This window comes from Natrix helvetica, assembly GCF_964273705.1.
Source record: "Natrix helvetica genome assembly, chromosome: 7".
Lineage (NCBI taxonomy): Eukaryota > Metazoa > Chordata > Lepidosauria > Squamata > Natricidae > Natrix > Natrix helvetica.
The window spans coordinates 14,559,865-14,575,905 of NC_138558.1; the positions used below are offsets into that span (position 1 = coordinate 14,559,865).

At 42.1% G+C, this 16,041-nt stretch overlaps 1 protein-coding gene across 1 annotated transcript in view; it reads left to right on the forward strand.

Moving 5' to 3' along the window:
- The window catches only part of LOC309395366 (putative E3 ubiquitin-protein ligase HERC6), a 34,369-nt gene that overhangs the window by 10,250 nt on the left and 8,078 nt on the right, over nt 1-16,041 (forward strand). The window contains exons 8-16 of the mRNA XM_081959539.1: nt 86-144; nt 564-691; nt 1,778-1,837; nt 4,550-4,646; nt 5,868-6,057; nt 7,850-8,001; nt 8,095-8,208; nt 11,034-11,141; nt 13,049-13,219. Of these exons, the coding sequence (XP_081815665.1) occupies nt 86-144; nt 564-691; nt 1,778-1,837; nt 4,550-4,646; nt 5,868-6,057; nt 7,850-8,001; nt 8,095-8,208; nt 11,034-11,141; nt 13,049-13,219 (1,079 nt within the window). The remainder of the gene's footprint in view (nt 1-85; nt 145-563; nt 692-1,777; nt 1,838-4,549; nt 4,647-5,867; nt 6,058-7,849; nt 8,002-8,094; nt 8,209-11,033; nt 11,142-13,048; nt 13,220-16,041) is intronic.

Genomic DNA, 16,041 nt, shown 5'->3' on the forward strand with positions numbered 1-16,041 from the left:
AGTTGGCTGAGTTTCATGTTTAATGAATGAATTAAATAATAATAATAACAATAACAATAATACACTTATATTCATATCATTGTAGAATTGTTGGGAATCCAAATTTTTGCTGGAGCATATGTCAACTTTGTCAATACATGCCAGGTATGTTTTTTTAATTTCTTTTGTAAACTGTCTTGATTTCAACATCATTATCAAACTATCAGTAAGCTAAGTTTCTAGTAGTCGGCTGTGTAGCACTTCAAATAGATTATAGCAGATACTATAAATGAGGACTGCCTGCATTTTGTGGATACAACTATTCTAATAAGTACCGACCTAAATCAAATGTGTTATTTGACTGCACAAATAATTTCTTCTCTTTACATGGACATTTGGATGATTTGTCAACTTGCAATGATATTTGTAAACACAATTTCCCAAAAGTTGCAGCCCCCCATTTTCTACAAAAACATGAATGAGAAGTGACCGTGAATCTCCGCCTTCTCAAAAGTTTACATCATGAACCGTTGGTTATGTGAGATTGCAACAATGCTTTTACACTTGGATTTTCCTTTCTTCAGGCTTCTGCGTCTGCTAATGCAGACACCTCTTTGGAAGTCTTGCCTAGGATCAGCCAGCTGGACAAAGGGCTGATTGAGAAATGGAAATCAGCAGAAATAGGAAGTGAAGCACAGCAGAATGCTCTAAGGTTTGCTACTTGTATTGCCTGTTTCTGATGAGAAAAAATGTAGTTCTGTAAACATCTATAAGCCCTTTGGGGTAGTCCAGGCAAGAAGCACGACTAGGAGTATCTCTATTGTAAAGCTTCATTAGCAGAATTTTCCACATTTGAAAGTACATCTCCCCCCCACCCACCCTCTCCTTTAGACTCTGAAAATTTGTTGTTTCCTGCAAGATTTCCGGCTTGAGCAAGGGGTTGGACTAGAAGACCTCCATGGTCCCTTCCAACTCTGCTACTTTGTTATTCTGTTTGCCATGCCCCCACTCCTCCTGCAAACTCACTTCCCTAGACCAGGGGAGTCAAACGCGTGCACGCTCACACTTGCGATCCAATAGGGAAGGTAAGTAAATCCCACCACTGGTCTGTTTCCACTCTATCAGCAGATAGTGGCTCAATGAAGGATAAGATTTAAATTTCTGGAGCTTGAACAAACGATAATAAGAGCAATTAAGGTATTATGCAGTGTGCAAGTTTTCCAAACAAAGGCCAATGTTATTTCTGAATGCACATTAAGAAGTCATTCTTTTTACAGGGAACTTGTAGTTCTCCTGATGTTGTTGAATCTTAAGTTTCCTACAGTTCTCATCATTGGCCATATCAAGAGCTGTTTGACATTGTAGTTCAGCAACATCTGGTAGGCAATAATTTTCTATAATTTTGATCCCTGTCAATGGTGGTATTTCATTCAGTACCGCAGTATGACATAATTGACTGTTTCTGATATAATAGCTGATGGTAAATTTTATAGCCAAAGGGAAGAAAAGAAGTAGAAAATGTGAGATTTGTACACTAACATATGTGGAATTATAAGATTTACATGGAAGTTGATGAACTCTTATTTATAAGGATGGAAGGCGGAGTCAACGCCTGGTGAGATTTGAACTGCCAAATTGCAGTCAGCCGGCAGTCAGCAGAAATAGCCTGCACTACTGCACTCTAACCACTGCACCACCGTGTCTCATGTTGGACATAGAATTATTTCCAAGCAAGTATAAAGCTGGGTTGGTATGTTATGGTTTTATTAATTGCTTTTCTTTTCTATCTTTTTGATAGGGAGATAAAAGAAATTTTTTCCTCACCTCCTTGCTTAACAGCAAGCTTTTTACAAACAAGGTGAGTAGCCTCCATTGTACGCAGCGGTGTGGTTGGATTCTCAGGAGAGAATAACAAGTCCTGACTTACTGATGCAGGGATCCCCAAACTCAGGGACACGGCCTACTGTCTTGCTGTGGCCTATTCGCAACCAGGCCTAGTGAGTGGTGGGCTGGTGTGCATGCATGTGTGCAGGTCAACTCACGCAAGTGATGGTCTGGCAGGCATGTGTGCATTCAACTCAGTTTGTGCAAGTCCAGTTGTGCGTATGTGCGCATTGGCCCACCACCAATTCCCCTTCCCCAGCCAGGCCACCAAGCCGCTAAGGTTGGGGATCTCCTCCTCCTCCTCCTCCTCCTCCTCCTCCTCCTCCTCCTCCTCCTCCTCCTCTTCTTCTTCTTCTTCTTCTTCTTCTTCTTCTTCTTCTTCTTCTTCTTCTTCTTCTTTTTCCTCTATATCCATCATCAGACATTGGTGATCATTTTCATCAACAGTCACATGAAAAAGTGCTGTTGAGTTTTGACCAAACCACTCCCTTAGATTTTGAAGCCATGATGTTCTTCTTTGGCTGGACCTTGTTTGCCTTCAATCTTTAGTGACGTATGGTGTATTTTTCTGGATGTCATATCGCTTGTCCAAAATATTCTAACTTTCGCTTTTTAGTGGTTTTGATGGGGATCGCCATACTAGTGTAACCCAGGTGAATTAAACATCTGAAGAAATTGCTTATTGCATTTATCTGCCCCCCTTTTTATGCGATCAGGACAATATTTCCAGACCAGTTGTAAATTCCCAGCCACTTTTCAAGGTCAATTGGGTTGCAGAGTAGTTAGTAGATTAATTAACCTAATTAACCAAATTAGCTCTGTGACAGAATTAAGACTTTGATCTAAATCCATTCCAAATTCTTCAAATCATTATGCCTGAAAAATGTCCCATTACCCTTAAAAATGAAGGCCGTAGGACAGTGATGGCTAACCTTTTTGTCCTAGCATGCCGGAAACATCCACACCCATAATACAAGGTGCGTGTGCCCCCATGCGCAATTGCATCCCCCCCGTGCCCCATTTGGGCCTAGCAGGCCACCCTGAAGCCTTTTGGGATAAAAAATTGGGTGCAGGGGGGGGCACACCCCCCGCGTTCCTTCCCTCTGCACGCCTACAACGTTACAGGAGTTATCTCCACCTTGTATGCCACTTTATTGCTCTCTAGCATTCATCTCCCTTGTTCAGTGATGCATTCCCTGCCTCTCTAGGATTTACCTCTATTGGATTGGATTGGATTTATTGGATTTATACGCTGCCCTTCTCCCAAAGGACTCAGGGCGGCGTACAACATTAAAAAACACATATCACAAAAGTTAAAAGGAAATTAGATAAGCATCCAAAAAACAAACCCAATTAATATAACAATAACATTTTAAAAATTAGATAAATTTAACAAGCCAGACTGGCTTGGTGGAAACGCCAACTTTTTGGGCGCATCGCAAGGATCAGAGGTCGGGGATTATGCGAAGCTCCAGGGGCAGCTCATTCCAGAGGGAAGGCGCTCTCACAGAGAAGAGTCTCTCCGTGGGGGTTGCCAGCCGACACTGTCTGGCCGACAGCACCTGAGGAGGCCAACCCGGTGGGATCGCACTGGACGGTGGGAGGCTACCAGTGGCAGTAGGTGGTCTCGCAGGTACCCTGGGCCTAAGCCATGGAGCGCTTTAAAGGTCATAATTAGTACCTTGAATCGCACCCGGAAAACAACTGGCAACCAGTGCAGGCCACCTAAAAGGGGTGTAACATGGGAGCACCTAGGTACCCCCATGATAACCCACGCGGCCGCATTCTGGACCAGCTGAAGCCTCCGGGTGCTCTTCAAGGGCAGGCCCATGTAGAGAGCGTATCTGCTCCTGTGAGGCACTTCCTGTTCCTGTTGGATGTATATGGATGGCTTGTATAGTGTTTTACAGAGACCCGAAAATCAATTGTCCCGCGCTGCATGCCTGGTGGATCTCAGCGGGGGCTCACGTGCTGGCAGAGAGACCTCCACATGCCACCTATGGCATGTGTGCCATAGGTTTGCCATCATGGCCCTAGGCTCTTGAGATTATTAAAAGATTTCCATATTGCCGCTGCTTGCAGACCCATAACCCTGACAGATATTTGGAAGAAAAGTTGCAGTCATCTTCAAACTTGCTAACCTCAAAAAACTGAAAACAAGGTGGAAAAATTCCTGCCGTGCTATGGCTATTCTGAATCTTGCAATAACAAACACCCCGTCATCTCCAAACTATATAAAAGATGATAAAACACATTATTCGTCCTCCCCACCCATATCCTTATATCAGTTTTTATCTGGTTCTATGCTGTAAATAGCGTTCTGTACAACTTTGGCGTTTAGTCATGCCGGCCACATGACCACGGAGACGTCTTCGGACAGCATTGGCTCTTTGGCTTTGAAAACCGCCCCCTAGAGTTGGGAACGATTAGCACATATGTGTGGGGGAAACCTTTACCTTTACCTATGCTGTAAGTAGGTAAGTAATTAAGTAAATTCCCAGTGGTTTATCTGAAGAAGAGCCTTAAATCCTGATAAGTCTATCTTCTCTTTGAAAAATCTGATGCCCAAAAGCTAGGAAATATAATGTAGGTGGTCACTGTATGCAATTTCTGAATGATAGCCTTAAGAAACGTGATTGAGTCTTGGACATTCCTCAGAAAATGGACATTCAATTTTTCCTCCTAGATCTGAAGTATCAATGGACTGTTATATCCCAGTGAATCTTCAAGAAGCAAGAGAAGTTTTGAAGGAACTTGCTATGACAGAGTGGATTACTCGGCAGGTAAAGAAAAAAAAATTCTTTCAATATAGGGATTATTCCTCATTGGACGGTCTGTTGATTGTTCTGTGATCAGATGAGAGAATTCATAGATGGGCTGGTATATAATCCTGATCCCTCAGGTGGTACTTCCAGTTGTGTGAGGGTCGTCCTAACAGTTAGTAGAGGATTAAAAAACCCAAAATTCTAATCTAGAACACAAGGAGAGCACCTGGCTTCCCACCCCAGCTTTGGATGCCTTCAGATAATGATTATTTCCAATTGGAATGTAATTTCTGTAAGAATTCACTGCAGATCTCCCTGTGGAATTGGGAGCTCTGCCACTTCATGAATTCCAATTACACAGAAATCCTGTCCTGATAGACTCCCTTCCATCCATTGCCCATGTCCACATAACGCACTACAGAGTAAAAACAACAAATAACATTAAGAAAAGGCTCATCCACTTCCCTGTACCCCAACAGATGCCACAGCCTCGCTAAGATTGAAAATGTGGCAGGATAAAGTTATGGAAAGCCAAGCAGGAGGTGACTACACAAAGCTTTATGAATCGAATTATCTAGAACAGGAGTGTCAAACTGGATTTCTTTCAAGGATCAGCATTGTAGTTCTCCTCCATGGGCTGGCAGCAGGGTGAGGGGCAGGGGGGGGAGATGTGACAGACGCCTCCTGTGGCACCCTGCCAGCCAAAACAGTTTGCGGGGTGGCCGCACACAGACCTCTAGTGCCCCATTTTTGGCCTGGACATTCTACTGCAGCACTTTGCCGGCCAAAATTCCTAGCCGAAAATGAGCCTCGTGGGGGCCTTGTGAGGCCTTCGTGTGGCCCGTTTTGGACGTCAGAGGCACCATGGCCCGGTCCTTTAATATTTCCAGGCTGACCCCATGGTCCAGGTTTAAGCACTTTGCGGGCCAGATCTGGCCCCTGGGCCTTGAGTTTGACATCCCTAATCTAAAACATAGGAGATACACAACCTTGCAACCTGATCCATGCAACCTCAACCTCATGGGACAATAGTGTCTCTTGGCAGGCCCTTTCAATAGCTTCTCACTTAAGACAGGTTCAGTCCTGGCAAAGTAATGTCTGATCAGGTAACCTGGTGCTACACCATAATGGGCTGCAATTCAGGAGCAGGCAGGGCAACAATTGTTCCTCTTTGCATATCTGATTTTCTTCTGAAACTAGATAGATCTGAAGCCAACTATACCTACTGTTTTTAAACAGATCTGTTCTTCCCTATTGGGCCACCTATTTCCTGCTCTTCCACGGAGTTCTCCTCACCAAGAAGCTCTTGCTATTTTCCTTCTGGTACCTGAATGCTGTGTTGCTCTTGGACCACACGGGATACCGTTACTAGCTTTACAGTTTGCTGAAGCTGTCACAGGTCTGAGCAAAGGCTCGTCCAACATTCTAGGTGAGTTTGGAACAATTCTCCTTTTCTCTTTTCACATATCCTGTGTGCCCCCATTCATATATTACACTCCTCAGTCTCCCAGCTCAAGAGAATTCTACGTTTTCTCGGCAAAAGCAGTAGAGCCATAAGCATAGAAGGTATCACAGATATAATTTTATCCAAGATAGCTATCCAATCTATGTTTAACCCCCTCCAGTGAAGGGGAATCTACGTCTTCATAAGACAATGTATTCGGTTGTTTGATGGCTCTGACTGTAGGGCTTCCCTGTAGATTCATCTCAGTAATTCTAATCTTGCCCTCCAGGGTAACAGAGAACTAGTGTATTCCTGTTGTGACCTGTCAGCTGCCAGCAGAGCTGGTGGAAGACTCGGACAATGAGGAGGTTGGGGAGGAACTTGGGCCAGTTCAGGAGTCTGGGGAAGGCTCTGAGGGATGATCTGCCTCAGAAGCAGAGGTAGAGCCAGGGCCCTCCGACATTTCCCAGTTGCCTTCAGAGTCGGAGATAAATGGGGAGAAAGGACAGCTGGAGTCTGTTTCAGATGCGTATATGCGCAGAGATGTTAGGAGAGGAGGACAAGGAGTCGACTCGAGAAGAAAGGCACACGTGGAGGCTGAATGGCCCCACCCTGGATGGGGAATAAATAGAAGAAAAGGGGAAGCATGGTCGTAGGAGACAACAGTTCGGATTTCTTTTGGAAGATTTGCTTATCAAGGTTCGTGCCTCGGAGACTGCTTACCAAAACTTAATTTACTGCTTTGAGGCTGGAAGCTCCCAGCCTGGAAAGTATCCTCAGGAACAGATAAGGTCTGTTATTGCAGTTAACCCTTTGAAGGATTATTGCCTGGACTTTTCGGTGTTTGAATACCATTAATTCACAGTAGATAAATAAAGAGGGGTTTTTCCAGACAAGGAGTCTGTTTATTGGTTCTGCTAAGCTGGGTCAGAACAAGTATTTTTTTCTGTGTGACAACCTTGTTTGTTTGTTTCTTTAAATTTTGAAGCCACCCAGCGTCGTGTGACTTCCAGTATGAAATAAAGCAAGAAAGAGAATGAGGAAATCCTGAATATCTAGAATGAGAGACTCAACACCTTAAAAAATTCCACAGAAAACAAACAAGAGCTCCACAGACACCCTACTCCTAGACCAGGGAACAAAGCCAAGTTTTCAGTGGTTTTCAGAACCGTGCTGTGTAGCCGTGATGGCGAACCTCCGGCACACTCTGCATGCCATAGGTGGCTTGCAGAGGCCCTCTCTGTGGGCACATGTGCTGTCGCCAGATGCTCTTCTGGTTTTTGGTCTGTACCAGCTAGTCTTCGCGAGCGCTAGAGCGCCGAAAAACAGCATGAAAACGGCCCAAAAAATGCCCCCAAAACAGGAATGCGCGCACTGGCCAGCTGGTCTTTGCCGGCACCAGAGTGCCAAAAAATGCCTGAAAATAGCCCGAAAACACCCAAAAAACAGCCCGCAATACTGCAATGGTAGTAAGCTGAAAAACGTCATAAGTCACTTTTTTTCAGTGCCATTGTAATTTCAAACGGTGACTAAATGAATTGTTGTAAGTCAAGGACTATCTGAATACAAGGAGTTACTTCAGAGTAGTTTCTTGATTGTTGTTCACCTATAGACAATAATCTTGGAATCTAGACTACAATTAAGATTGACTTTCTACTCCTCAAAACATTGCTTATTTCTTCTGCAGCCTTGTCAAGGATTTTCCTCAGTTTGGCTTACTATGCATACGATTGATTCTGCCTATATTTTTAATGACTTGAAACTATCTTTCTTTCAGAAAATTATTGGTCCTTGCTGCCTGGTCCGTTTTTAGAGCAAATAGTTCAAATGTTGAAGACATGTGTATCAGCCATGTTGCCTTATTATAATAATTGCCCCAAAGACAAGACATGGATTAGTGCCCTCAAAGTGTTTAAAAAGCTGTATAAGGTATGTCTGGTGACTTGGAAGTGATTGTGGAGAATTCGTTCTGCCTCTTGATACAAAATCCATCGCTTTGACCTATAAATATTTTCCTTCAAGGTCAACATGAAGGCTAAATGCCAACTGCAAACAAGCACCTTCTGCATAGATGAAATTGCTCAAAAAATTGACCTAGGAGAAGATTTTCGGAGATGGAAGTTACAGGAAGACATTGTAAGTATAATTTTACATAGTCTCTTGGCCTTGTGTAGAAAGAAAGTATTAGAGCTCATGAAGCTTGGACAGAAGTGAAATGTCCTTGGATTGGAATATATTCTTGCTTTATTCCCCATTTCTCCCTAGTCGAAAGTATTTTGGTCAAGAAACCTGGGTTAAAACATCACGTGAATCCATAATATGGTTTGGTTTTTGCTTACCGTGTTAGAGCAGAATAGAAACAGGCTGCATAAACAGAGAGAAAGAATCAAGATCACCAGAAATGTTAATATCACTTTATAATGCCTTGGTAGGGCCACACTTGGAATACTGCATCCAGGTTTGGTCACCACAAGGTAAAAAAGATGTGGAGACTCCAGAGAAGAGCAACAAACATGATTAGAGGACTGGAGGCTAAAACATACAAAGAACCGGGTATATCTAGTTTGATTTTTTTTAAAGGCCAGGGGCGACATGATAGCAGTCTTCCAATATCTCGGGGGCTGCCACAAAGAAGAGGGAGTCAAAGCACCTGAGGGTGGGACAAGAAGCAATGGGTGGAAATTAAAAAAGGAGAGAAGCAACCTAGAACTAAGGAGGAATTTCCTGACCATTAGAACAATCGGTGGAACAACTTGCCTCCAGAAGTTGTAAATGCTCCAACACTGGAAGCTTTTAGGAAGAGATTGAATAACCATTTGTCTGAAATGGTATAGGGCCATGATGGCAAACCTATGGCACCTGCGCCAGAGACGGCACACAGAGCCCTCTTGGTAGGCATGTGCACCATAACCAACTGCTCTTGTGGTTTCCAGTACATGCATGTGTGCTGACTAGTCGGTCTTGGCATATGCCGGAGAGCCAGAAACCCAAAGACCAGCTGGCCGCCATGCACATGCCCACCAGCCATTGATCTTCAGGCTTCCGGTGTGAACGCACATTGCTGTTTGGCACTCAGTGCCAAAAAGTTTTGCCATCACTGGTATAGGGTTTCTGGTCTAAGCAGGGGGTTGGACTAGAAGACCTCCAAGGTCCCTTCCAACTCTGTCATTCTATTCTGTTATTACTAGAATAATAGAATTGGAAGGGACCTTGGTGTCAGCGTTCCAAATACCATGCATGAAATCAATCAGAGACCAAGGCAGAATCATCCTTAAAGTTCCAATTTAATCATACAGGCAAGTTAGCACTTCTGTGGAATTCCAACTCTGATTTGCTTCCTGGAATTCCACCCAGTTGAAAGTTCATGATCTATCCCCACGCCCCATAATCCATCACATGGTCCAATCATCATCTTCCACGCTGGCATCTACACCCCTCTGCTTCCGGTCAGGTGTTGAGGTGCGGAGACAAAAGATGACCTTGAGCTTCTAAGAAGAATCACAACAATACATTCCACAGTCCTACTCCTTTCTATTCCCCCCTCCCAACTACTACACTAATGAAACAGCATAGGAAATTATAAGAAAGTGTGGCAGGCCAAAGATCCTAAAAGGAACGTAAAAGGCCTGACACTTGGAGGATTTCTAGGCCAACTCCTTGCCTAGGCAGGAAATCTTATACCAATCATGCGGAACCTTTTCGGCACCAAGTTCCAAAAAGGGAGCACTTCAGGCTCATCTGAGCCACTACCAGGAAGAGGAACTGCCTAGGGGGGATGCGCACGCCAAAAAATGAACTTCCGTTTTCCGGTACCCATATGGGCGCCGGCCAGCCAGTCTTCCGGTTACTGCCACGCATATGCGCATGCCGATCAGCTGGCCGGCGTGCATGCTCAGGCTGGAAAACAGAAAACCAGCTCTTCTGATTTCTGCCATTGCTGCATGCACAAAGGCCAGCTGATTGTCACATGTGCATGCATGCCAGAAACCCAGAAGGGCAACGCTGCACATGCCAGGAGACATGGCTCCATGTGCCACTGGTTCACCATCACAGCCTTATACCATTTCAGCCAAATGGCTATCCAATTTCTTCTTAAAGCATCTAAGGTTGGAGCACCCATAACGTCTGGAAGCAAGCCATCCCACTGACTTCATTGTTTTAACTTTCTCCTTATTTCAAGGTTGGTTCTCTCCTGGATTAGTTTCTATCCATGTTTCTTGTCCTGCCTTCAGGTGCTTTGGAGAATAGGTTGACTCCCTCTATTTTTTATGGGAGGCCCTCAAATATTGGAACCCTGCTATCATGTCACCCCTGGTCCTTCTTTTCACAGCAACGGTCCTAACTATGAACCAGTTGCCAAGCATTCCGAATTTTGATCACATGATCATGGGGCTGCTACAAAGGTCATAAGTGTGAAAAATGGCCATAAGTCACTTTTTCAGTGCCGTTGTAACTTTGAACCGTCACTAAATGAACTGTTATAAGTCGAGAACTATCTATATCTGACATATTAGTCTGCCTAAGGGAATGTGTGATTTTTCCTTCATAGCAGTTATCTAATTGTGCCCAAGCATAAACGCTTGCTTTGAGAGAGATGGTTCGTTATTTTTATTTTTGAGGTATTGTCTTAGAATGGAATGGAATGGAATAGAATAGAATAAAATAGAGTAGAATTCTTTATTGGCCAAGTGTGGTTGGACACACAGGGAATTTGTCTTTGGTGCATATGCTCTCAGCGTACATAAAGAAAAATAAAATAGAATACATTCATCAAGAATCATAGGATACAACACTTAGTGATAGTCATAGGATACTAAATAAGCAATCAGAAAGGAGCAAAAAAAGTATATTGGTGCAGGTTGGAAGCCAAAGGGACGAAAGTAGTTGGGAAGCAAAGAAGGTTTTATGAAATATTCTTTTGTTTCAAAATTTTTCCATTTCCCCCCCTTTGCTATATGCAGAATATCCCAGAAGAACAGAGGTTAATCTCTTTCTGCCGTTTTCCTTTCGTCTACAACGTATCAAGCAAGAGGGAAATACTTTATTACATGTCCTTTGTTGTACAAGAGGTAAATAATTAAAAAAAAACACACCATTCTTGCTTATTAGAGAGTTGGTCGGGTTTCTCTTGTTTGCAAAAGAACGTGCAATTTTTTTCCCCATGCAAAAAAATAAAAAAATTGGGTTTCGGATAGGGGAGCGGAAATGTGTCTGGGAAAAGACTGATCAAGAATTTGCTTCGGGGAGGGTGGCATACCATTTGTGTAGAACAGTCTTTTTCAACCTTGGAAACTTTAAGAGGTGTGGACTTGGGTTCCCAGAATTGGAGTCCACACCTCTTAAAGTTGCCATGGGTTGGCCTAGAGCAGGGGTGTCAAACTCAAGACCCATGGGCCAGATCCAGCCTGTGGGGTGCTTAAATCTGGTCCACAGCCCCAGCCTGCAAATATTAAAAGACTGGTCCATGGTGCCTCTGCTGGCCAAAAGCAGACCACATGGACACCCCGTGGCCTATTTTTGGCCTCCACGGCCCCCAGTAGCATCCTGCCCACCCGGGTCACACCCACCATAGCCCCCCCACCCCCAGCTCTCAGAGGTCAAACACAACCTTGATGTGGCCCTCAATGAAATCAAGTTTGACACCCCTGACTTAGAGCAGGGGTGTCCAAACTTGGGAACTTTAAGACTTGTGGACTTCAACTCCCAGAATTCCCCAGCCAGCAGTGCTGGCTGGGGAATTCTGGGAGTTGAAGTCCACAAGTCTTAAAGTTCCCAAGTTTGGACACCCCTGACTTAGAGTCTTGACAATGAGCCCCTTTGCATCTTATGGACGAAGCCCCCAATTTATTTGTTTGTTTATATTTTCACCATCCAAAATGTGAGATGGAGTAAACTTCCCCCTCCCCCATAATCAGCAGTAATACGACCACAATTGAGCCCAAAATCTCTGTTGCTTAAATGAGACATTTGTTTAAGGACGTTTTCCCCCATTCTAACTTTTCTTGCCGCAATAGTTACAGTAAGTGAATGACTGCAGTTGTTTAGTAACACCGTTGTTAAGTGAATCTGGCTTCTCCGTTGACTTTGTTTGTCAGAGGATCGCAAAAGGTGATCACATGACCCCTGGACATTACAACTGTCATAAGTATGAGTCAGTTGCCAAGCATCTGAATTTTGATCACGTGGCCATGGGGATGATGCAATAGCCATAAGTGGGAAGAACAGTCATAAGTCACATTTTTCAGTGCTGTTATGACTTTGATCAGTCACTAAATGAATGTTAAGTTGAGGACTACCTGTAAAGACAAAACAACAGAAAGAAGCAAGCAAATAATGAATAATGCAGGAGCCTCTATGCGACCCTTTTTCCTACAGCTGTTCCTGCAGTACTTTGGCCTCAGAAGCAGTTGTATATGGTACAATGTGTCTTGGACCCTGGACGCAGTGCATAAATGGTCTGAATAAAATCAGTAGAGTTTCTTAAAGGGTCAATTTGGTTACCATTTAAGGAAGCTCCAAATCATATTTTAGTTCATTCCCTATCATCTTTCTCTGCTAGCACTTTGAGAATGGAGATTTAAGGAAATGTCCCAAAGGTGCTTCTCTTTCAAGAAGCAACTGGACATTCTGGCTTTCGCTTCTCATCCAAGAAGCTTCTTCAGTTCTGACTGAAGAAGCCACCATCCAGTCAGAGCTGAAGAAGCTTCTTGGATGAGAAAGCAAAACGTCTTCAAAGAAAAACCAGAAAGTTGCCTCTTGAAAAAAGCACCGTTGGGAGAGCCATGAGCTGGATAACTGAGGATTTCTATTGTCATTTAAGAAAATGGTTGAATGCTGTTAGGTTATTTGAGGAGAAAATGCTTAAATATAAACACCATCATCCGAATTGCCTTAAAAGCCTTTGATTTGCTTACATTTCTTCTATGATAAAATATGAAAAATATTGATTATCTCTTATCCCTCTGGACATCTCCAGTGTTTAGAAGCAAAAGCTTATTATGAATTGAACAACAATTGGTGGCTGAGAAAAAGCGACCTTCCAGAATGCCCTACCTTTACTCTGAAAGTACGACGCCACTTCCTCGTTGAAGACACCTGGCACAAGCTTAGTATAACAGAGGACATCTACCTGAAAAAGCACCTGCAGGTGAGCTACCTGTGATCTTTTGATGCAGTTACCTGAGCTTTGAACCTGAGAAGTTTCTGGAGAAGCCTTCAAAATGGGAACTGCATTTTTTAAAATCTATCCATAAAGTGTTTGTTTGCTCACTATTTATTTCTATCACAGTTATACAAATAGTCCTCGACTTACAACAGCTGAGCCCACATTTTTTTAAAATCCCATTTTTTATTAGGTTATAAAGTATTATAAAGTACAAAATACCAAGAGCAATGAGTGGAGGAGGGGAAAAAATGAGGAAAGATAGGGGTGTTGGGAAAAAGAAGCATTGACTTCCGACTCTCTCTGTTACAGTAAAATAAAACCTTAATATCACAGCTTTTTGCTTTTCCATATTAGTATGAACAGGTCATTTCTATAAAGATCTATCAATTTAATCTGTAAAATCCAAAGTCAGAGTTTCATTCTTTTCCACACCAAGCACAAAGATCAGAAGTGGTTTCCATGTGGAAACAAAAGTACTTTCTTTTCTTTAATCAAAGTAGTCAATTTTGCCATTTCAGCCAAACTCCATCAACTTCAGCAACCATTCTTCCATGATAGGAATCAAAATGTCCTTCCATTTTTGCACATACAATAGTCTAGCTGATATCAACATATATAGTGATAAAGTTCCAATATGCGTTGTTATCATTATCCCTCCTTTATTTAACTATATCCTGTATCATAACATTTCCCCCCTAATAATCAAGACTTTAACTGTATCTAACTTAGTTCTTTTTTATTAACCTTTATATATAACCCAAAAGGATTTCTAATCTTCCTTTCATGGGTACCATTCAATATTCATATCCAATTATTACTTATCATAACACTACACATTGTATACATTAGTAACATTATCAATTATTTATTTAACTATATCTATTGTCACTAAATTTCACTAAGTTTAACTAGTTTTAAATTATACTCTTCCATCTATCAACCTGTATGCTGTAGCAAAACAGTCTCATATCTTCTGCCATTTGTGGTGTCAGTCCTCTAATCATCTCCTTATCAACTTTGTATGGAGTCCTCTTAGCAACTCCTTGCTTATAAAATCTCTCACGTAATTTTGATGCCCTTCTTCTGTTTCCTTAATCAGCTTATCTTTGATTGTCAGTAGTGTTATCAATGATATTGCTCATAAAGTTTCTCTCTTTAAATCCATAAATTCTTTTGTTTTTTCTTCTTCTGTATCTTGCCATCTGGGGTAGATTTCCACTCCATTTAGTTCCTCTTTCAGCATTCCACTCTTTCCATTTTCAGAGACAAACCAATCACCATAAATATCAGCAAATTTAATTTCTTTATATTCATTTTCCTCTTTGATTTTTAGGGTTTTAACCACCACTTTTTCCACTTGATAAACATCCTCAACTTCTTCATCATATTTTCCTGTTAGATGCTCTAAGTCTTCCAGCTTCTCCTCTATCCTCTCATATGTATTTGATAATTTCTTTATTTCTGAGTATATCTTTTGCAGATTTAAAGTTTCTTTCTGCTGTTGAAATTGTGCCATTATCTCCAGCTAACAAACACTGCTGCTCTAGCTTGGAAGGTTAACAAGATTAAGCATAGATTCACAATAACGTTTTATTTTCACTTTATCTGGTTAAAGATATACTTCAAAGGGACATCTGTATGCTTTTCTTCTTATCACTCTCTATAAACAAGCAGTGAGACCTTGGAGTGCCAAGCCAGGATAATCAGTGAGAAAAGTAAGAGTGTTTCGTTTCCAATACACAAACCTTCCAGCCTCTGAGTAGCAGTGTTATTGTTGAAATTTTCTTTGTTTCTTTTTGTATCTTTTTTGTATTTCAAGTTTTTAAAAACTCCAATTCTTGAATGAGTTAGAAGAACACACACAGTAATGAAAGAGGAGAATTTTAGTCCATAGGTTACAAAGAATAATAAAAGAAAAAAAAATAGAAGAAGAAAACTTAATCCATTTATTTTAGAAGGCTTGCATAAATTCCATCCATGAAGATAGCATTTAAAAAGTAAGATAACTCACTGTCCAAAACCATTCCAAATTTAATTCCGCCGCTTATTTCTTCTGTTCTCCAATTTAAATTAATTTAAAGTTTTTTATAGGCAGTTTCTTTTTAAAACGGTAAAAATTCCTCACCAGCTGGAAACACTTTCTCTTTCCGTATCCTTCCGTTTTGGAGCCGCCCCGACTTCATCAGCCTAATGGCTGGATTTTTTGTTGCCGGCTTGAAGAACTTCTCTTGGATCAATCAGGGACTTTGTGATGTCCCTGAGATCAGCAAGACGTATTCTTCCTGTTCACCGTCTCTGCGGGACGGTTTAGGTCCGTTTGGACTACTCAGCGGCAAAAGTATCGACGGCGATCTCAGAGCATTGAGATCGCACGTCATCTCGTCGCGACATTGGCTCCTCCTCCATAAGTTACAACAATTTTGAATGGTCATTAAATGAATGGTTGTAAGTCAAGGACTACCTGTATTTTGCCTTAATTCTAAGAAACTAGACACAATGTAGCACCTCTAAATTTTCTGCACCTAACAGCAGTGGAATAGCTTGGCTGAGTGATGGGTCCAAAATTAGCCAAAGTGTTCAAAGAACATGAAATCCTTTTGACCTTTTGCAAATTCAGAGCTTTTCTGTTATTCACTAAAACAATTCAACATTCTTCATCATCTAAAGAAGGATGTTTCTGTTTCAATTCCTTCAACCAATTCTTAAAACTACAACCTCTCAAATTTTGCAGAATCCTGAGTTGCCTGGGCATTCTCCAGGTCTGTTCAGAAACCTTGGGGACCCTTGAAAAGAAGATTTTGAAG